This window comes from Semicossyphus pulcher, unplaced genomic scaffold, assembly GCF_022749685.1.
Source record: "Semicossyphus pulcher isolate SPU_LCO1_2020_fin unplaced genomic scaffold, fSemPul1.0.p SCAF_20, whole genome shotgun sequence".
Lineage (NCBI taxonomy): Eukaryota > Metazoa > Chordata > Actinopteri > Labriformes > Labridae > Semicossyphus > Semicossyphus pulcher.
Genome location: NW_027211694.1, coordinates 4,671,348 through 4,694,077, shown reverse-complemented (window position 1 = coordinate 4,694,077; position 22,730 = coordinate 4,671,348). Strand labels below are relative to the sequence as shown.

At 41.8% G+C, this 22,730-nt stretch overlaps 2 protein-coding genes across 2 annotated transcripts; one reads left to right on the top strand and one right to left on the bottom strand.

The window, feature by feature from the left end:
- The first annotated feature begins 3,045 nt into the window (after nt 1-3,045).
- On the top strand, nt 3,046-4,185 carry LOC138599899 (transcription termination factor 2, mitochondrial-like). The gene has a single exon (XM_069671655.1). It carries the CDS (start codon nt 3,046-3,048, stop codon nt 4,183-4,185), a length of 1,140 nt encoding a protein of 379 aa, XP_069527756.1.
- A 2,268-nt stretch (nt 4,186-6,453) lies between these two features.
- Nucleotides 6,454-19,513, bottom strand: cry1a (cryptochrome circadian regulator 1a). Its single transcript, XM_069670705.1, has 14 exons — nt 18,583-19,513; nt 12,431-12,539; nt 12,183-12,325; nt 11,912-12,096; nt 11,737-11,825; nt 11,390-11,530; nt 9,985-10,296; nt 9,674-9,825; nt 9,322-9,524; nt 8,892-9,002; nt 8,703-8,801; nt 8,533-8,601; nt 8,313-8,417; nt 6,454-7,143 (listed from the first exon to the last, which is right to left on the bottom strand). The coding sequence occupies exons 1-13, from the start codon at nt 18,738-18,740 to the stop codon at nt 8,317-8,319; spliced, it is 1,872 nt and encodes a 623-aa protein (XP_069526806.1). The 5' UTR covers nt 18,741-19,513; the 3' UTR covers nt 6,454-7,143; nt 8,313-8,316.
- Nucleotides 19,514-22,730: the final 3,217 nt, after the last annotated feature.

Sequence of the window (22,730 nt, the reverse complement as noted above, 5' to 3'; positions counted from 1 at the left end):
AACAAATAGAGTGATACAGTAACAGTAAAGGAGTTCCTGAAGAGGGTGTTAACCTGCGTCCTGATAGGATATTTTCTTTAAATAAAATAATGAAACAGCATCCAGCATAAAACCGTCATTTGTCATGTCCTCATCAAACCAGTGCTTCCCCCCAGATTAAGCCTCTAAACTTAACCTTTTATTGTACAACAAAGTCTATACAGTTCAGAGAAAGCAGCAGTTATACTGTAGCAGATAACACTGTGTGCATAGCGTCCTCTTCTGGTCAAAACTGGGGATTGCCATAAAGTGAGTCCCACAGTTTTGCTCTTCAGGTTGACAGGCCTTTCTGTCTAAGTTTCTACAAAATTGGTCATTAAGATCAATTGATTTAAATATCACAGTAAATATTGTTTTCAAGATCCCTATTATTTAATATCTGTTGTATAAGACAGGTTTTTGTTGTGTATTTGTACCCTCACAAAGAACGCATCACCACCTTAAATACCTTAATGGAAGAAAAGATCTAATTAAGCACACACTCACAATATATGAGGAAAACAAAATCATATTTACTCACCCATGAAAACACTTTCAGAAGCCAGGAGGGATTTTGAAGCTCAGGTCTTCTTTTTCCTCTATGATGATGTAATTCTGTTGATCTGACTTAAACCCTTCTCATTGGTTTAAATCCATCAATGTTGGATAATATTGTGTTTGTGTAAACATTATAATTATATTTATATTAAAAAAATCAACATGTTTCCCCTTTATGTGACTTCTTAGTTTAACCTAAAGAAAAAGCTGTGTACAATCCAGGTAAAGGTTACAGTAATGTGTTTCTAGTGGACCTTTGTAACATGCTATCACTTAACGGTCATGTTCACACTCAAATTAAAAACACCATTTAGGATGATGAAACATGTTTTTTGAGCTGTTGAAGAGGGCCGTGGTATCCAGGAAGCCAAACAAAACATGCTAGCCCCACAATTAAGCAAAGCAGAGTTAGCCTAATTAACTAGTCTTCATTGCAGACCTCTTTGCTGCAGCGTTGTTATCTGTTTCTATCAAACATTTGCTTATAACTAGTCTGTTTATTCTTGTCAGGTTATCCATCCATGTGTTGTTAAGGTAGCTAATGTAAACTAGCTAAAACTATACTACTAGGTGAATTATGCTAGCATGATTTAGCTTAATGTTTCGTCTTAACAGTCAGCCAAAAGTGACAGAAAGCCATAGCTAGCAAACCTTTTGGGCTTTATAAGCTAAATGTTACATCAATACAGTATCAATGTACCTCTAAACTTCATGACGGTGGCTGGCAAGTGTTACTACCATGAGGTATTACAAGTGGCAACGGCTTTATACGGTCCGGTAGGCGGGGCTTGATGTCAAACTCCGCCCCAACGGCCGGCAACAGGAGGGGTCACGTGTATCCCTTGTATGGAACGCCAAAAGGGTCATAATTTTGTAAATAATTTAATAAACGCCTCAGATGTTTAATAAAAGTCACATATGCCTGAAGAAAAACAAGCAAGAATGTTGCTTTTGTTGTATTATTTATAAATGGTTTTTACTATTATTTATTTAAAACCTCAACACACACAAGTACAATCAAACCTCTTCAGTGCAATACTGACTTGTGAATGTGCAATACCTACAAGTGAACGTATAGTTCCGCCTCCGTCATAAATGTGCGTACGTTGTATGTATTTAAAAAAATGTACTTATCCTTATTTTTTATTTTGTTTTATTACTGCATCCTTTTTTGTTAATATATTTTATTTAATTTTATATGACCCTTATATCTAACATTAACCCTTTTAATTGAAGCCTTCACACAGCTGTACTTGTATAACCTGAGTGACAACAAATACCTTGAATCTTTATTTGTACATATTATCGTAAGTTCAAGTATGTAAAGTAAAGTGTAGTTCTATCTGTCATTATAGGGAAATGCCTTTTTATATGTTGGTTTTGACTGGAATAAGCTAGCTTGCCTGCTGTTACTGTAGAGATAAAAGTGTTAATTTGCACTCTTATCATGAATAGTAACAGTTATTGTTACTATTATTGGTTATTAAACAAGCAGCAGAGAACTAATGTAAAATCAATACCTGTTGTTAGCTACTGTAAAATTCCTGAAGGGAATTTCTAATAATGCAGATGGTAGTAATCCTGTGTTTATTTGTCTCCACAAATCTTCCCAATGATCATATTATTTGTTAGTGTTTATTTGCCTTGTGGCGTATATTACGCACCGGGACGGGGAAATACATTTTGACCCTTTTGGCGTCCCGTACATTTACAACTACCTCTGACTCCGCCCCTCTACTACTCTCATGTTATGAAAGCAGAGCAGCGGGTGTGTTACGCACGGACTCCGTCGGCTGCAAGGTTTGGAAACTGGTAAAATAACCTGATTTACTTTATATTTTACATAAGTAGACAACCTGTGTGTGTGTGTGTTTTCTTAGTACTTTATTACGCGTGGAAGGATTTTATCTGTGTCTCGTCCTGTGTGTAGTTTTGGGCACACGGGTCTTACACAGCCTGTGCTATACAATACATGTATGTACCATCACATGCCGCTGTCAGGACAGAGTGTTCCCTCTGATTGTTTGGACTAAGAACAATCGTTATTGATGCATTTTTAGAAGGAAATTACACTTTACACTGTTGATTCACAGTCATGCAATGGTTTAATGTAACTGGTTAAGTACTCTTTTAAAGTCCAAATTCAAGGTGATTGAACTTTACTGGAGCATTGCCTTTCTATGCAGCTTTATACTTGTATTCAAAGGGAAGTGATTTGAGATAATTTTTTTAAAGGCTGTTCAGTAAAATCAATGTTTACAAGATGATTTTGAATGTTATATTTCTGAGGAATCAGGTCTTAATACGCTTCCTTCCCTTACATACACGTCCCTTCCTTCATTAGCTTAAAATGTATTGCTTTAAAGGTGAAAACAGGGCTGTTTTTCTAAGTTCTTTAATAGTGAACTATTTGTGAACTACTCACAGATGCTCTTTGTTCTTCCTGCAGATCCACTAAAGTTGTCTAACATGCTTCGTGTCACCACCGCCTCCCTGTGCACCTACTGCCAAAGGATGAGGCTCCTCCTGCCTTCCTCTGCGTCCGCCTCCACTGTGCCTTCTCCCAGTAAACGTCTGGAGAACCAGCAGACTGTGGACTCCCTCTATGAGCTCTCTGTGGACATCCGAAAGGTGCGCAAATTTAAGGGCTGGGTTCTGTCTGAGAGCTCTGCCTATGTTTCTGAAACTGCTGACCTGCTGAGGGACATGGGGGCCGACTCGACTGTAATCGCCCGCATCCTGGAGAGTCACCCCGAAGCCGTCCTGTGTCTTCCAGAGGACGTGGCCGCCCAACGAGACCTTTGGGTGTCCGTGTGCCCAAACAGACGCGAGCTGGTGAGCATCATCGAGAAGTTCCCGGCCTCTTTCTTCACGTTAACTCACCACAGCAACCAGCGGGCTAACATCCTCTACCTCCAGCGTCTTCGCCTCAGCAAGAGGATCATCGGGAAGCTGATGGCGAGCGCCCCGCAGAGCTTCAGCCGCCCCGTGGAGAGGAACCAGGAGGTGATCCACACTCTGAGGGAGACATACCTGGACCTGGGCGGGGATGAGGGGAACCTGCGGCTCTGGCTGCAGAAGCTGCTCAGTCAGAACCCGTACATCCTGCTGCGGCCGGCTGAAGCCTGGAGGGACAGTCTGGGCTTCCTCAGGGAGCAGGGATTCACCACGGAGGAGCTCCTCAGCCTGGTCTCCAGCCTCAGAGCATCCATCGCCGAGCTGCAGCCGGACAGCATGCAGCAGGCACTGGCCTACGTTGAAGGCGCTTTATCCTGCTCCAAAGATGAACTCAAGCAGATCGTGATCTGCTGCCCGGCTGTTTTGTACTACTCTTTGCCCACGCTGGCCGAGCGCTTCCAGGGATTGATGGATGCTGGAATGACGATGGAGCAGGTGAAGGAATCTCCGAACGTGCTGGAGCTCACACCGCAGATCGTGCTTTATCGTATTCAGAAGCTGGCGTCCTACGGATACGACGTGCGCTCTGGCAGCCTGGACCTTATCGTGGGAACTAAGAAGGACTTTGAGATGACGTACGGGAAGCTGCAGCTCAGGCAGCAGCGGCCGCTCTTCAACCCCGTCGCTCCCCTCAGGTCTGCTGAGGAGTGAACGTTAATATGCTGAAATTTTCTCTAATATGGTGACGGTTTGTGGTGGACAACTTAGAGTTTTTTTAGGTTCAAAAATTGAGCTTCCTGCAAGATGCATTAAGAAGGGAGGCAGTTTGAAAAACGACTTGATTATAAAACTCGTACGTGTCACACTGAGGCCCCGTCAGGGTCCTTTGATGCACTGCTGAGACACTTCTGAGGGCTGTTGTTAAAATATGACACTTTTAAAACCTAGTACTGTTTTTTATAACGCAAGGAGTTTGATCAGAATGAGTTTAACTGGTCAGGTATGTGATGCAACTATTACTCGGTTAGTTATCAGTGATTAAATGAACCTCCAACTATTTTGAAAATTAGTTTTTTTAAGAAACAAAAAAGGTGAAATGCGATTATTTTCTGCTCTCTGTGGCAGAAAACTGAAAATCTTTTAGTTAAAATAAGACATTTGGTGACATTATTTAGGACTTTAGGAGACAATTATTTAACTTTTTTTTTAACCATTATTGCAAATGTTAAAACACCAAATGAGTAATTGATTATTGACAGAATGATCGCCAGAATAACCAACGAAAAACAAGTTGCAGCTCGAGTTAAACAAGTAATAAGACTCCAAATAGTCTTAATGCACTTACAGAGAAATATGCAGATATGGAGCGCAAACATAAACAACATAAACTCAACTACTCTGTACAGAAAAGTGTTTATAACGTAAGAAGTAAATATAAATACAATAACACATGTGTTCTACATATTTAGACAGACAGTAGTGCAATGGTTCAGAGTGCACAGGATGCTACATACATATGATGCAAAAGAACAAGCGTCTTTATATATAGTACGTGGGGTGTGTGGATTTGACAGTGATGTATTTAAACAATGAAAGTTTATAATTTACAGGTTTGGTGGATGTTTGTGACAGATAAGCTCTGTCGCTGCTGGACAGTCTGATGTCGTCTGTCCTTCCAATGCAATCAGTGCTGCCAAGAACACAGACAGTGAAACATTAGATCAGTAACTCCTCATGCAGTTTGCACTACTCGTACCTGAGTTGACACAGGAAGCACATCACCCTTCTTTAAGAACAAACACTGGAATATTGCAGCGTGGATTCAAGTGCAATTCGCAGCCTGTCGTTCATGTAACTTCTGATTTATTACTGTAACAATGAATGTGGGAACCGATCTTGTCAGAGGAGCAATAAATGCCACGTCTAAAACTGTTCATTAAGTTGCAAAAAGCTGCTTTCTTCTCCAACACGAGCGTCAATCTTTAAAACAGCTAGCATGCATGCTATGTTTAAGTTTTTCCTTTAAAAGATGTTAGGGAGGGACTTGTTGCAGATATTGATTGGCCTTTACTGTAGCCAGTAGCAACACACTGACGACAAGTGTTTGCTAGCGTGTAGGTACTGTGGGTAATGGGGGCGACACATAACGGTTAGAAAAAGTAGCATTTTGCAATTTTGCAGGTGAAATTAGTGCAGGATGAAAGGAGCAGTTCGCCCCTGTAAAAAGCCACCCTCAGTCAAAGCTAGTGTTCTCTGTAATCCATAGAAGCAGTAATTAAAATTGGCGCCATAGCTGTGGAGAAAGTTGTACAAACGGCTCGTGGTTTCACCCATTCTACATTCCTACAACACCCAGAGTGCATTGCAAGGCAACGGCTCAGAGCGGTACAGATTCTGAAATAAAACGAGAATAGACTGGTGGCTCGTCTAATAAATCTTCAGGTCTGCAGTCTACATTTCAAACCTGACGATTTGAACGAGACATGACATCGGAGGCGGACGTCAGATGCCAGATCACGCATTTTACGTAGTCTAGTGGAAGTTCTCCAGGGCCCATTGGAGAAGCGGATAGTGTCCCCCAAAGGGACATTTTTTGTCCTACCACAATAGCATTAGCTCCCCATGATAGCATGATAGGACTGAGGTTTAAATATCGTTTAAAATACGATATTTCATTGTTTTTCGAGGAAACAAACTCAAATATACCATTAAGAATGCCTGCAAAACATTTGTCATTTTAGGCGCAAGAAACATAAATCGAAAAATAAAGAAATATCTTTGATTTGATGGGAACTTTAATTTGAACTGTCAACCTTCGGCACGTCTTAAATTGTAGCCTACCAACTGTGCAATTACTTAATACTGTATCATTACTCTATCAACTGGAGCTTTGAAGAACTGATTGAACCTGTTTGTAAATTGAAGTGAGATTTAATCAAACACATTGAGAAGAAACAAGAAGCAAGAGAAGTAGTTCTTTCCAGTGGTACATTTATTGGGGGATTATACAGGAAGGGGGCACCATGATATGAAGACTCCTGTCGCATTTTCTCAACAACCATTGACACAGTTAACGTCATATTGCCTCTACAGTGGGAAGGAACAAAACGAGCACTGAGAAATGATCAAAACACGTCTGTTGATACATCAGATGGCTCAAAAAGGAGAAAATTGGGAAGTAGAATAAATGCGCAGACAGGCGGCTGTATTTCATTAGGTACAAGATTCATCACCTTTTTTCTTCTTTGATGGACGGACTATAAATGCTTTCATTTTTTATTGAAAAAGAAAGATCCATCCACAATGATTTCTCATATCAAAAATATATCAATGGGTCTATGGCTACACAAAGAGAGAAAACACACATACAATATCCAAATATGTACAAGTTTGTATGTGAGCAGAAATTAGCAAATTCATTATATACACAGGGACCTTTAGTCCCGGCAATCCACGAGCACCGTGTGACAGCCACTGCAGCCGGGCTGTGCAGTTCCAATGAGAATATACAGTCCCGATTCTTTGAGAAACGTGTGAGTGTGTTGAATGAAGGGTCCTCCAGAAGGTGTGTTCATGCAACAGTTAAGTGCTGTAACAAAAAGTCTTTGTGTCCATTTTGGGTCGGCTGTGTGTGCACGCTGCGACTGACGGCAGGTCTGCAGGAATCTCCTGTGAGAGAGGAAGAGAAGACACAAAGACACCAACAGTGAGAAATGCTGCACGTCTGATATTGTAATGTTGGACAATCTTCCAGTCAGAACTCCAAAATATTCCTTTGTTAGAATAAAGGGGAATCTACACAGGCAGCGTATTTGAAGTGTATTTTTGACACGCATGTGCCGGGGCAGAACCGCTCCAATGTTACTCAATGCTGCACCAGCCGTGCATGCTGCGTGGGAGGCAGGCACAATACGAGAGTGATTTTCTTCTGCTTACGCGTCAAGTCTATTTCTCTCCATTGACTGCTCTGTAAATACATTCCATGTTAAACAATGTGATCTCTTCATCAATGCATAGTTGATCAGAGTTATCATGAGCGCGGGGAGGAGACAGACGTAAGAGAGGAGCAGATATAACACAGATATGTGTGTGTTTTGATGCTCTGTAAGCTACCTATCTCTGTCACGTCGCGATCTGTCTGTATTTCCGCGTGCAGTTCAAGTAGTAACTTCTTCTCTACCAGCTGTCATATGTCCATATGCTGTGTAGTGCATATATTTCACTGATAACACAGCTGTAGAGGGGCTTCAGGCTTCATGGGATATGAAGCCAGGGTTGCCAGGTCTGCGGTTTTCCAGCTGAATTGGGCTACTTTTGAAGTGTTGCTGCGAGGCGCGAGGCCCTGTGCGGTTGCACACTTCAAAACAGCCCAAGCGACGATTCTGTCTCCGTTTATGTTTTGAATGTCACAGACACCTATTGGGTTTCGCGGCCCGGTGCTAAACGACCCAAGGCGCGGTACCGGTCTGCAGCCCGGGGGTTGGGCAGAGCAATGAATATGTACATTTCCTCAACATCTGCCAAACCTATTGACTTCTACATTCGACATAAATACAGAATTTACGCACAATCAAGAAACAAGTCGACAAGTCGGTTGCAAAGTTGTCTTCTTCCACTGTGTCCGGCAGACTGCACATTTTTTGGCGTCACTGCCGCCCCTATTTATGGCCAGCAATCGCAACTACCATCGGCTAACTTTGAGACTCATCTTTTCTGTAGTCACAGCCGGAGTACATCGCAAAATAAATGCTGTGATGAAGCTTACGTGGCGCGCACGTTTGTCTGACGCTACGGTGTCGGTGTAGATTCCCAGTAACAGAAATATGTTTCCTACTGACCTTTCTAGTGTATACTCTGTCTCTGGACTTTTGAGCCTTTGACATTCCCGGAGTCCTCGCTGTGCCGCTTGCCGCTGGTCTGAGTGCTGCTGTGGTGTTCGAGTCCTGTCAAACAGAAGCAAACAACGGTGCATTTTAGAAAACAGCCCTGAAAATAGAGTTATTAGACTATAAAGCATGTTTGAGACAGGGTGGTGCCATGCGTGGTGCCAGTTCTCACCTTTCTGGATTGCAGGAATCTGTGTGCCTGGGTTGTAACACATCACGCCCGCACTGGTTCCTGCATAACCTGGAATTCAAGCAAATTAAAGGATTAGCAGAAAGTTAAGGGGGGCAGATACAAAAAAAAAATGATGTAATTTAAATTAGAGAGCTTGGACAGATGCCTACCTTGCTGGTGTGTGCCCATACTGCTCTGTGGATCGCCCTGCAGGTACATCATGACCCCGCTCTGCCAGTTTTCCTGGGACTGAACCGGCATCTGATATCCTGTTAAAACAAAACAACAAATATATATCTCCTTCATAAACGTATCAACAGTAACAAGTTCTTAAGTATCCAGATCTACGGCAGGCTTACCAGATGTAGCTGCAGCGTCGTGTCGAGCCTCCACGGAGTATCCCACCACCTCTGAGGACATCTCAGTGTTACCGTTACCGTTGGAGTTGGACGGGACTGTAGCCAAAAGGCCTGAAGACACAGACAACAGACAAAACCTTATATGAATTACCTGTTATATAAAGTATCAAAGCGCTTGTTATTGGTCAATTTTCAGCCTAAATTTAAAACAAGAAATGAGAGCTTCTTTGTAATCTGGAAGCCAAAGCCTGCCTGAGGAGTAAAGCTGCATAAACCTGCGTCATCGCTTAACGTCACCCTTTTATGTAACACACTTTCAGGAACATTGGGTCACTATCGTTTCAGGTATTTGATCTGTTGACTCCGAGTCAGATTAATATTGAAGATGCCTGTGAGAAATGACCATCTGTATCCAGTGTTGTGTCCTTACCGAGGCCTCTGTAACAGGAGAGCTGCTGGTAGATCTGTTTCATCCTCTCGATGTTGAGGCGGCTGGCCTCGGCGTGGTGCACCATGGGCTTCGGGTAATGCACTCCGATGATGCACTTGGCCGCCTTCTGCACACTCTCTGGAGCGTTCCAGGGATCATAAATATACTTGGCTGGAAACCCTCTCAGGATGGGCAGGTAGCGCCTGCGTGAGGAGACGAAGAGGTGTCATTTATTAATACAATAAGTCTCCTGTCAGTTGTGCCACAGTTTCAGCATCAGTTATTAAAAGATTCCTGCATGCGCTGCAGTTTAAACAGACAAATTATAAGAGTGAAGTAGATGTAAACGTACCGTATGTAGTCGCCGTTGGGGTCCGTGCGTCGGCCGAAGCCCACGGGGCAGTAGCAGTGGAAGAACTGCTGGAAGAAGGAGCTGCAGGAGAGCCACATCCAGCTGCCTGCGTTCACGCTCCAGTCTGCATCCAGCAGCAGCTCCTCAAACACCTGCACACACACAAACACGTGTTTTCATGTTAGCTGAGAAACTTAAGCATCCATAGTGTATGTGCTCTGCAGCCTGGCCTCTCTGAGCTGAGTCTGAGCCACTTGCCATTTTAGCAAACAAGAACAATGAGATAAGAAAAAAAAGTAGTCATCATCTACCTTCATGCCCTCCTCCCAGCCGATCCACAGGTCTCCTCTGGTCAGGAAACAGGCGACGGCGTGCCGGGCCAGGTGGTGGATCCAGCCCTCCTGCCTCAGCTGTGTCATGATGGCGTCGATCCAGGGGAAGCCGGTCCGGCCCTCCGCCCACTTGGCCAACGCCTCGGGGTTGCGGTCCCAGGGGATCTGCACACAGATGGGGTTGCTCTCCATCTTGTCGAAGCAGGGGTTGTTGGTGGCCGCCGTGTAGAAGAACTCGCGCCACAGCAGCTGACCGTAGAGCGAGAGAGGAGGGGAGCTGTTCTTCTTCACCTGGTGGAGAGAACATAGTGTTGTTTGTCAGATCCAAAGAAGTGGGTAAGGATGTCTTGGCGCTTGATCTAAGGAGCCTTTAGGTGCTCAAAATTTTTAATTCATGTATTTTTTTTTTTTTTAAAGAGGCTGTACTTGCTTATTTTAGGCTCAAGTGTTCAACAAGAAATTGCCTGAAAACATGTTTTTTAGACTGCAGATTATTGAGGCTTTTATTGACAAACATCTGCACCTTATGACACCAAATGAGTGAAACTGAAGCCTGCAAGAAATCACCATAAAAGGTGCTCATATCGCTGCTAATTAGCAATAAAAAAAAGCTGACATTGCCCTCATAATACTTAGATGTCTTGACTGAAAACATTTGCATTGGAGTCTGATTATACAACACAACACAAGAGGGAGCCAGAGCGATACAGCAAGACTGCTGAGGAGAATTCACCTCATTGCATAACACCTTAGGAACCATTAGGGGGCGGTATAAACAACAGGGTATATAACTCCCACTTACACCTGCTGCAGAAGAAGTAAAGCTGACTAAAATGGCAGAGTCCAAAAGAGGTACGATACTTTTACAAGTTTGTCACAAAGAGAATAATCCTACTTTTATCTGGAAACCTCATGTTGGATTTTGGAAACAACCTCTTAAGATTGAAGAATATTTGCTCCAACAGTTTTTATAAGTCCACGTCAAGAAGTTAGTCATCTTTTTAGGAGCCATTTCTCTGCATATATGTCCATCGTGTCCAGGTAAGTTCAGTTAAAGCTAAAACCCCCATGCTGTTTATCTGTTGCATCTCAAGGCTTCTGAAAGAGTGTCTTTAAACTCAACATGTGACACCAGCTACTCTTTGCATGCCAGTCATTCCAGTAATGTCTTTGAAAACTATGTCACATGCTCTTCTAAAAATCACCTCTCAGTTAAACTGGCATGATTTGGGCGAGCACCTGAGACTTATTTCGCAGTCTTAATCTGTAGGAGCCAGTATTCTCTCAGATCTAAATGTTCAAGCTTATATGCTGGCATTGTGGCTATTTAACAGATAGTCAGATTGTGTTTTCTTTTTGTGCTCTGAGGTGTTTAAAGACTTACCTTCTTGTAGAGGTCGGTGAGTTTGAAGTAGAAGAGGCGACAGGAGAGGCAGCCGAAGCGCAGGTACGGGCTGAGGCCCGTCGGGCTGGCCAGCAGAGAGTTGGCGTTCATTCTGGGACGCTCAAAGTTAGCCACCCACGCCTGAGGGAAACACAGATATGAAGTCAACATCAGATATGAAGATGTATGATAGTAAGGTGTTATATCACAAGGTGGGCAGATTGGGAAAGAAGCAAACATTTATCTAAAACAATAATCTGGTTTGTTGATCTATTTAATGACACAAGAGTAGCTAAAGTCTGTTTAATGGATATTTAAATCATCATGCTATTATCTGGATTACCAACCTTCCTCTCCAAATGCCTCTCAAGTCGTGTGAGAGCTTCGGTCTCTCCCCCCGGCCACACAGCGGAGGACAGACCTTCAGTATCAAAACCTGCAGGGAACAAATAAAAAACAAATCAGCCTTTGATGTTGGATTTCCTCTGCAGGTTTGCAGTCTGACTGTCTGACTTCACTCACCAAGCTCCTCCAAGGACGGGACCCCGAACTTGTCATCGTGGTCGTCGGACAGCGGCGTCGTGCATTTGCCCATGATATCAGCCGTGATGGACTCCGCGGGAACCTCCACCGCCTCCATCCGACTGATGAGGGTCTGGAACCGCTTGTAGGTAAGAGGGGACTGTCCCCCGTTCAACTCTATGATCCTGCGGGAGCACAGAAAGGGTCAGAGACCTGACAGGCACACAGATGCACAAAAACACAGCTCATGTCAGAGGTGGTGTTTACTTACTTGTCGAGGTCATAGAGCGTGTGGGAGATGCGAACTGTCACCTCCACTCCGGCCTCAGAGGCAAGTTTCTTAATAGCTGCATCTCGCTCTTTCCCAAACGGCTCGGAGTCGTACTCATAAGACAATCGAGAGATCTTCCATTCCTGAATAAAAAGGGAATAAAAAAGAAAGTGAGCTACAGAAGAGGATAAACAGAGTTTGTTTAGAGTATTCTGAGGCATTATGGGTAAATGTGAAGGCTGTGTCACCTTGAAAAGTCTGGGAAAAACATCCGTGGGTTGGCCCCGAATCACAAACAGTCGAGAGTTGAGCTTACGGAGGCTCGAGTCCAAGTCCTCAAGACTCTGCAGTAAAAACCTGGAGGAGGACAGGACGACAGGAAGAGGGCTTTAATACACTAACAGATATATTCAGCTAAATGTCCACAACACTTCATGAACTTGCATGATGTGGACGCTTCAGAAAAGAGAGATCATGTCTCCTACTGTAAGTGTTAAACAGAAGAAGACCTCCTCCTGCTGTGTTTGGATGTGAGGGAGGAATATTCAGGTTGTACTGAGACATGAATCAGCGTTTTCATATGCTAATTTTATGCAGAGACGTACAGCAAATCTTCTCACACAAACTTCTCCATGGACGAGTTTACTGAACTAAATTTTACTGCAACTTTACAGAAAAACATTTAAAGATTTAAAGTGACCTAATTAAGCAAACTCTCTTTTTTTTTAAAGGAGTTGACAGAAGAGGAAATGCTGACGCTCGTTCCTCCTGTCACAGAACAATAGCGGCCGTCGGCCTAGATTTTGAAATGTATTTATGCAGATTTGATTCCCCAATTGTAATTCCTACTCGGCCAGTCCTTCCTTATTTAGCAGCATTGTGTGCATCCATGTTTTAATAGATGTCCTGTCAGGGATGAAAGTGTCGAAGATTCAACGATCTGTGTGGAGCAGGTATGTGTGAGTCAGCAGGAAGAGCTAATGTCAGTAAGCCAGGGGAGACGGGAGGAGGAACGGCCTCCTTAATGGTGTTGAGGGAGCACAAATCTGTGTTTCACTGTTAGATAACGGCGCCACAGGCACAACAAGACAATCAGGACAACTATAGGAAAACAAATACATAAAAGCAACTACTGACACACCAGGGAGCGCCTGCCTTTTAGCCTCCTTGTGCTATATTTAAATCAGGCGTTTACCAGCGTGGAGAAAATAAAAGTTAAGTCTCTGCACTTCTGCAGCAGTAACAGCATGACAATATGATCTCATAATGACCCTTCAGCGTTAACTGTTAATAAGGTTTTCACACAGCCGAATTATCCCCAGATGTCCTCTTTACTCCAAAACAAACAGCTCCAGTGATACAACCGATGAAAACACTAATTAAAGCGGTTTAATGTTAAAAATCAGTGTTTTTTCAAAGCTCTTTGGCAGACACACTTCAGCAGAGTTGCGAGCTCCTAAGACACGATTCCTTCAGGGTTGACAATTGTTTTAATGGCAGCTGAACTCTCCACAGAGGCCTCCTCCTCTCCACAACAAACAGAACAGGTAATAAAATCAAAGCACTTTCTTGTTTAAACCAGTGTAACCTCTTTTTTCGGGGCTGCAGGGGGGCCGAGCTTCTACTAACCTTCAATCAGCTTGGCGTCCAATGATAAAGAAGGGAACACATCCGATTTGACCGACACAATTCAGACTCAGATGCAGCCCTATTGGTTGCTTGTAGCTAAAAGTGTCCCGTTACATAAAGTCTGAACGGGACCTCTCAACCTTCGTTTTCTCACTTCTAGTGACAGTTATTCCTGATGGCAAATAACCTGACAACAGCAGCGCTACAAAGTGAAATGAAACCATGATCCTGAATGGCAGCAGTTTTCCTCTTTGTAATCCTGACAGCATAATTCCACCTGAAATGGCGCAATTTAACCTCCATTTAGCCTGAGTGAAAAACCAGGTTATTACGCTTAGGCAATGGAAAAGTATACAGTGCATGTCGTACACTCTTCCCCTTCTGACATAAGTGACGATGATGCATCATTAATTTCAAAAAGAGAGGCCTTGAACGCATCCTTAAGGCTGAATCATGCAGACAGCAGATGAGTCAACCAGCCCGCATCCACATGAGTGTAATCATCTCTGAATGTGACGTCAGTGGACATAAACAAACCGAACGTACCGACCCCGCAGAAGAAAACATGACCTGCAGAAACACTTTGTTACTTTAGAACAAAGTCTGCTTCATCCTTGTTCCATTATAGAACAAGCCGTGTACTTCTTTTTCCAAAAATAAGGAACAGACTGTAAACACTTGAGCACACACCCACAGCCACAGGTCCACACATGCGTGCAGGCGGAGCAGCAGTAATGCGATGCTTCCCGTGGTGTTGCTATAGGCACCAAAGTTCGTAGGTGGAAGCTTCCTGTATCATTTAGTCTAACCATGTCTGATGTGAAGCCAGGTGGGAGCCGCAGGTGCACTGACAGTGGAGCTGAAATAGTGTCAATATATTTCTCCTTATCGGCACCATTTAAATATTTAAGTCTGTAATAGCATTTTTGGAAAGCTATATTCTTTAGGGATTGTGAATCACAAGGAAACTTATCATCCTGATATACTGACACTGTTAAATAACAGCAGTGAAATTCCAGACGTGTTGCTGCTGCATGTGTGCTGAACAAAAGAGCTAGAGAGAAATGTTTTCGGCGGTGGTTTCCTATTTCTCAGACCCAATGTGAAGAGGCTTTTTTTATACATAACTTAACATGCACTGAGCAGTGCATTTTTCCAGCCACACCCTGTAACAGTAACAGTATTCTTTGACATCTGGAGGCTGTTGAAACCACAGTCTTATCTGATGGAAACTGAAAAGCACTCTGACACCTCGGCTAAGATTTATCCTGCAAGTCCAGGAATTGAGTCCAGGGTCACTCGCTATGCTCGCTGTTTGTTCTCTCTGCCTGACCTCCAAGGTCAATTTGAAGCCCGACTCAGATCATGTGACATCAAAAGAAAAGCTTAATCTAGGCCTATACGTCTGTCAGGGGTGATTAGATAAAGACAAAGCTTTGCCGCAATGCGCAAACTGTGTCTGTTTTTCATGATTTCATTTTTTAAATCTTGTTATAAACACTCGTGGAGCAGCTGCAGACTAACCACATCCTCATGACCCTCTTTCACTCAAAGTAAGGGACTTTCATGAGCATGGGCCACCCAGAACAACTCTTTCGGCTAGCCTTAACCGTTTCAAGCATTAAGAGTGAACATCGATATCAGATGGAAGCAGCTTTGTTGGGATTAGAGCTGCTCGATAGTCAGGGTCTCCTGCAGGAGAGCACAAGTAGGTCAAAAAGACAAGAAGGGGTGAATGTCTACTACTAACACACTGACCTACTTGCGCCACGCGAGGGGATGTTGGAGGGGGGTAGGGAAAGTTATTGTGATTATGTCATGTAGCATTGACCCGACTCATTCATTGAAGATTACCCCCCCCGATCTCGAGGACAAGGCTGCTCACTTGTTCAGCAGCAATTAAAATGATAACCTGAGCGCGCTGTAAGAGAAGGGTTAAGTGCTGGTTACAGGAGCTGCAGGATATGTCAAGTTTTGCATAGCCTCCAGAGAAATCCTCCTGTTGCATAAGCATCATTTAGTGCAAATGGCTTTTCTTGCTTCAAGTAATGTAGACACAGACATGACTGTTGCACAGCTGGAGAAATATCACTGTGGCTTGCAACAGAGCAGTATGTTTTGGTGTCCTAATAGTGACAGATTTTTACTCCGCTTTGATTCAAGCAAATACGAATGTGTTATGTTTTTAGACTCTCAGTTGCCAGTTTTAAGCACACTTAGCTAGAAGTGATCTAGTCTAATACAACAGTACTGCAATCACGAATGATGCTCATAATTTATCAAATCACAAGCAATTTAATTCTTTAACTCCTTGTTGAAGGCTTGAAGACAAAAGGTGTTGTCGTTTGTCTAAAGATTTACATAACCATGCTCTGACATGAAAGGTGTTTTAAATGTTGCATTGGAGTATTATTGTGTTTTGAGCACCTCAAACTAACTTTAGTCCAGGAAGCGTTCTATTCCTTACATGTTGTCCACTATTTGATGTTCAGTTTGAAGTTAGTGATTATTTTGGAGGAGGAGATCTGTGGCAGTTTTAATATCACATCATCATAGAGTCTCATGACTCCAAAAAGAGAGACTTTGATTTTCTTAATATTTATTTTCTGTGCAGTCCTACTGAGTTAACGATGAGTGGTTTTACTTCTTGCAGATGTCTGAAATGTGTTCCAAAAATTGAAATGAAGAGAATAAATCAAAGCGCACTGAGCGCTGCATGTGAGCTCTGCGTCACTCCAGGCGGCTGTTGCATAACTGTGGAAGCACAACATGGATGCTCCATAAAAAGGCGCGCCTGCTGCTGCTGCTGCTGCCCTACTCTTCCAGTGACGGCATGGGACCAAAGCAGTGCGCGAACGGCGGGAAAGGAAACAAAAACATCCAGGGAGACTCCTACTGTACTGTACAGTAAACCTCAGGAGCTCTTTCAGTCAGCAGCTGTAAACAGTTTCCATACAGGAGCGGCTAGCCGGGTTGTAATAAATAAAAGTCTGGGTCACAGATCAAGCTGGGTGGGGAAAAAAAGCCAACTGTTTGTTTTGAAAGGGAAAACTTTCCACAGAAGGTTAGCTCAAGTTGTCTGCAGGATGGGTTAGCATAAAGGATAAAGACGCTCCACTATCCATTACAGACTTCCCTCTCATCTCCGTCACATGAGCCTGCAAAGCTTCGTATACTTATTCGTGTCACCAGACTCAATTAGCCCGTCTCTATCTTTCATTCATAAAGCACATGCCCGCTCGCTGGCTGTCGGGACTTCAGTGAATGTCAGTTATGTAAAATCCTAAATATTAAATGATGCATTGCCTCGTCTCCACCAATGAAATGTGGGGATACATTTTGGATATGCAAGTTAGGAAAAGCTGATGTGCAAGAACAGACATAATCCACTCTAGACGTTTTAAATATGCAGTGATTTTTCATCTCCAACATCCAAACAATTCTTTATTTTTAGCTGTAATTAAGCCTGGAAATATGGAAATCTCACTATTTTTATCTCAAAATATTTAACACATTAGTCACTCAGGATGTTGGAAATATCTTCTATGACCCTGCCAAGGCTCTAATCCCAGAGGTAGAACTAATTAATCATTTGATTGCTGCCAAAAGAAACAGAGAGCACAGTAAGGTCTACACTGCAATGAACTGGGGATGCTGCGCTGTGAGGAAGATGTGTCGTGATATAACACTAAGAAAAAAAACACTTCATGCTATAAAGCAGGCTGTGCAGTCTGCAGTCTATTTTTCTCATACAGTAATTATACTCTAGCTGGGAGGTGAAGAACAGCACACAAAGTACTGTTTACCCATTTGACATCTAACTCACCTATGGAGGAGAAAAACATAAATATATAAATTATGCATTTGCCCCTTTAATTATGTATTTAAGGATTTAATTGATGTTTGGTTTAATGGTGATTACTGCGTAGTTTTATTCACAGCTATATCTCATGATGTAATGAAGGGGAACCACTTGGAATAAATGTGCACAACACCTATCAGTCATCTAACTGACATGGATACATACTTTTTATCATGTAGTATAAAATCATAGCGAAGTATGACCTTATTTCAATAGATAAATTAAAATTTCTGAAACAATAAAATCAGATCAGATTTTCCTTGTGTGACATTACAAACAAACAGTCTGTTCAGTGCTCTCTATATTTGACATGAAGTATGATGATATCAGTATTTTGGTACCAATGAATAGTGCTCAACAACATCTGCATCTGCACCAACAACAACTAAATTACAACCCATCAAATACTCCAAAATGGGAATTATCATAAGGATAGATTGCTTGCTTTATTTGACAACATGCCTACACCCAAAGGTGTTTTAGTTTAATATTATAGATTAGGCAAAGAACTGCTGCAAAATACAAATGTGGCTTGAATGATAATTTGATTATTACATAAGCAGCATATATAGTCAGTTGACTTATGTATTTATGGTCTAATTATTGCAGCTTTAAACCAGATATCAGCAAAAGATGCAGTTTTAGATGTGAAATACTCAATTGCCCATTGCATACAACTACAAAATACAAGCAAATATTAAATGCATTGTGCATTTGTCACCGCGCTGAGGCATCTGCTTATATGGGAACGTGTACGTGGATGCAAGAAAATGAGAAGAAATGAAACTGAAAATGAGTCAAGGCGTTCAGGTTTGCATGCATCACAGTAAGGACCTATGTGTAATGAGTAAAGAATATATAGTTGAGTCCCTTATGTATGGCTGTGTTTGCATGTGGTTGGATGCTCACCTCCACCTGTTGATCCCAACGTTGGAAGATCCAGCGAACCAGGGGTCGAGGATGTAGACACAGCGGACAGTGTCCGCTCCCAGCAGAGATTCCTTGAGCGACGGGTTGTCGTGGAGCCGCAAGCCCTTCCTGAACCAGTGGATCGTATTAATGACCATTACTCAACTGGACGAGTCCTTGTTTTGGTTTTTGAAAGATGAAAACAGTCTTTTTGTGCTCACTCCGCTTTTATTCCGACTCTGACAGTGTTTAAAAAGTATGTCCAAGAAAAAACTGAAGAAAGTCCACAGGGAATCCAAATGTATGAAGAAAGGGAGCCTGTATGCCTTTTAAGCATACAACCCGTTGATTTTCAGCACAGCAGTCCAGTATAATTAGCCTTGCTCTAAAAGAACCTTTTCCATTATGTCGAAGTATTTAGAAACCGTTGGTTGCTGAACCATTTGGGCCGCAGACAGCGCGCGTTCCCCGGCAATGTGACAACCAGCAACACGGCGGGCTTTAGGACCTCTTTCGCTGTGACCAGCGTGGCTTGTTGTATAACTTGTTTTTCTGAATAGTGAAAAATGCACATATAAATGTACATTTACTAGAACGCTTTGGTGGATCCGCTTTTAAAACACACTATATGCGTTTAATTCAATAACAGAGAAATTAACTTGCCCGAAATTTGAGGCAGTTGGCGATGCTAACGGCCACAAGACACGGTGGCTAGACCCGGCTGCCTTGAATACCGAGAAAGCTGGTTATGTAAAAACAATTTCTGACTGCGATATTGTCAAATTCGTCGACTTAATGTACGCAAAACAATTACTTAGCTGTCATAAATCCGCTTCTGTTCCGTATGTATCGTCTCCTCCACTGCCGAGCGTTTGTTTTGGGTGGCTATATCAGAGAATTCTCTTCAACGTCTACGAATAGCTGCTCGACCTCCTCGCCGCACCTACAATCGTAACTCCGCCCACAGCAGACGCACAAAGCTCTGGGCTTTCTAATTGGTCCAGAAGGCTGAGTGCGTTTCCCAGCGTGGTCACGTTTCTGCAGCGTGCTTTCTCTGACCTAAAAGAAACCAGACAGCTAACAACGTTCTGTTAGCATACTTCTGGCATTACTACTGAATTGTGACCTCTTACGGTAGACGAAACAGTTTAAGCATATTTGTAGGCTAATTCACGACTTTATTCCAGTAAATACCTAAGTAAACAGACAGTGGTGAAAACTACTTTGGTATATTGTTGTTTTGTTTTTTACTATAACGTTTAGGAAGTTTCAGATATAAAGTTAACCGTTAATGGTTATATTGTATGTGCGAATAAACGTAGAAGATATGTTTGTGGTGAAATTATAAAACAACAAACACAACAAATATGTCTTCATCGGCCTACATATCCCAACGGCTTGTTTACGATGAAAGAACCCGGATAAGCACATGAAGTAAGGCATGATCGGTTGGACTTCACCTCATGCGCCACCCTGCGTGCTTGTGTGTGTGTGTGTGTGTAGTCGTATGTGTGTGTCACTGTAGTACTGTAGTACACTGACGCACTTGATAATAGAAATCAGTTGTGCAGTTTAAGTGAGGGCTATTGTAAAAACTTGTTTTGAAGGAAGCTCAAGATGACTTATACAGTTATGTTCAAGGTCTTGACTATGATTTAAGTAAATTTTATACCCTGAATTTGAACTTTATATAAGTTTTGTCACGCTTGCTCTGGCGTGTTTCTTTTTTAAGTCCTGTTTGCCACTGCATTTTATAAAATTAAATACTTTATTAATATCTTGCACTTTAGCTTCCTATATATCTTACTTTAATTTAGTTTCACTCTCTTTTTAATCATATTCATATATGCATAATTGTCTTTGTTTTATATCTCCTTGTGTTTCCCTTAATCAAATGATACATAAATTATTATATAATTTATTAACTAAATATAAGATGCACAAAACAATGTCTAAAACTATGTAATTGACATTATGAATAGAAGTAGCAGTAAACTGATGTCATGTAATGTCATGTTATTTAATATCTCAATAAGACATGCGTCACAATATTCTCTTACATAAAATGGTTTGTAATTATGCAAGAGACAAAATGCAGTCTTGGACTTTAGAAGTAGTACCGTCTTTTGACCACTGAGTGGCAGCATAACATCGTGCCACCAATGCCCTTCCTCTACTAATGAAAACTTAATGGTATACAATCAATACATGACAATAGGAAGTTGTTATCATTGATGCATTTGTCTTTTTATGGCCTAATATTTCCAAAGAATCACAATGTTATTTTTAAAAACCGTATTATGTTTTATTAGGCTACTGTTGTTGTATAATGTTAGATTAATAATTATACAAAATTCAGTATAAGTCATTGTAATGTCAAATGTAATTTTTATTTTAAAAAAACAACAACAAATTACCTAAATTTGAAAACAAAACAAAAACAAAGAACGGGCTCCTAAATATATATAGATTACAAATTATACAGCAAAAAATATCAAAAAAGTCAATTTTAAGAAACAGTGGAGAAAAAAAGGCCAAATAAGAAAACGTGACTGCACGCATGACTAAGGAAGCATGTTTACATGGCACACTCATTCTGCTGGCAAAATACTAACAATCTTTCATCTTGCCGGGAAAATCATGATCATTTTTTGCTGTTACCAGGCAACCAACGCTTGATACGTGAGGACAAGCTTTGGAGGACCACAGAGCACGTAGAGAAGCAGCTGACAGCTGCCCACCTCCACCCGCTCTCACCTTAGTTAGTCAGCAAGATGTGCTGCAATGCAGACTGCAGGAGATAAACTCGGTTACTGTCACAGAGTGGAGGATGGGATTTGAGGAATGTTACTTCTGCTGACATTGAAACAAGTCTTTATATACAGATAGTTCTTTGTGTAAACTACCTACTCTCTTTACCCTAATGTTGATATTCAGTCAACAAAATGCTTCCCAAACTGCTCCTTCATATGCAAAGAAAGACGCTGAAATCTAATGTTCTAATATCTAATATAACAGAAAAGGCGTAAATTCCTAGCTGACGCAGTGTACACTACAAAGTGGTTAAATGCTAGCATCAGCTATTGTCTTACAGTAGACAGGGTTATCAAAGAACAACTGCTAATGTTAGCATTCAGCCACTAACTAGATAATATTACTGTTAGCTAAAAAGTGGGTTAAAGCTCCTATTACATTAAATAGTGTTAACTTTTACAAAAGGAAAGGTGTAAATTCCTAGCTAACGAATGTAAGCTACAAATTGGTTAAATGCTAGCATTAGATATTGTTTAATAGAAGAAAATGGGTTATCAAACAACAGCTAAAGTTAGCATTCAGCAACTAACTAGATCAGGGGTGGGCAACCCTGCTCCTGGAGGGCCACCTTCCTGCATGTTTTAGGTTTCTCCGCACTCTGACACACCTGATTCGAATGTTCCGCTCGTTACCAATCCCCTGAGACGCTTCAGTTGGTTGATAACGAGCAGATCATTCAAATCAGGTGTGTTAGAGTGAGGAGAAACCTAAAACATGCAGGAAGGTAGCCCTCCAGGAGCAAGGTTGCCCACCCCTGAACTAGATAATATTACCGTTAGCTAGAAAATGAGAGCTACTAATCTGTATGGGAGTGTTACATGACATGATAGGAAAGGCCTAAATTCCTAGCTAATGTAATGAAAGCTACAAAGTGGCTTGAATTCTAGCATTAGCTATTGTCTAACAGGAGATAATGGGCTATCAAAGAACAACTGCTAATGTTAGCATTCAGCCACTTCCTAGCTAAAAAGTGGGTAAAAGCTACTTTTACATCAAATAGTGTTAATTGTTACAAACAGAAAGGTGTAAATTCTTAGCTAACAAATGTATGCTACAAAGTGGATAAATGTTAGCATTAGATATTTTTAAACAGTAGAAAATCTAGCCAGAGTTAGCATTCAGCCACAAACTAGATAATATTACCGTTAATTAGAAATTGGCCGAGAGCTGCTAATCTGTATGTGAGTATAACATGACACAATGGTAAAAGCTTAAATTCCTAGCTAACGTAATGAGAACTACAAAGTGGTTTAAATTCTAGCATTAGCTAGTGACTAAAATAGATAAGTTATAAAACCCTAACTCTTGAAATTTGGCCCAGTGTCCCTCTGGAT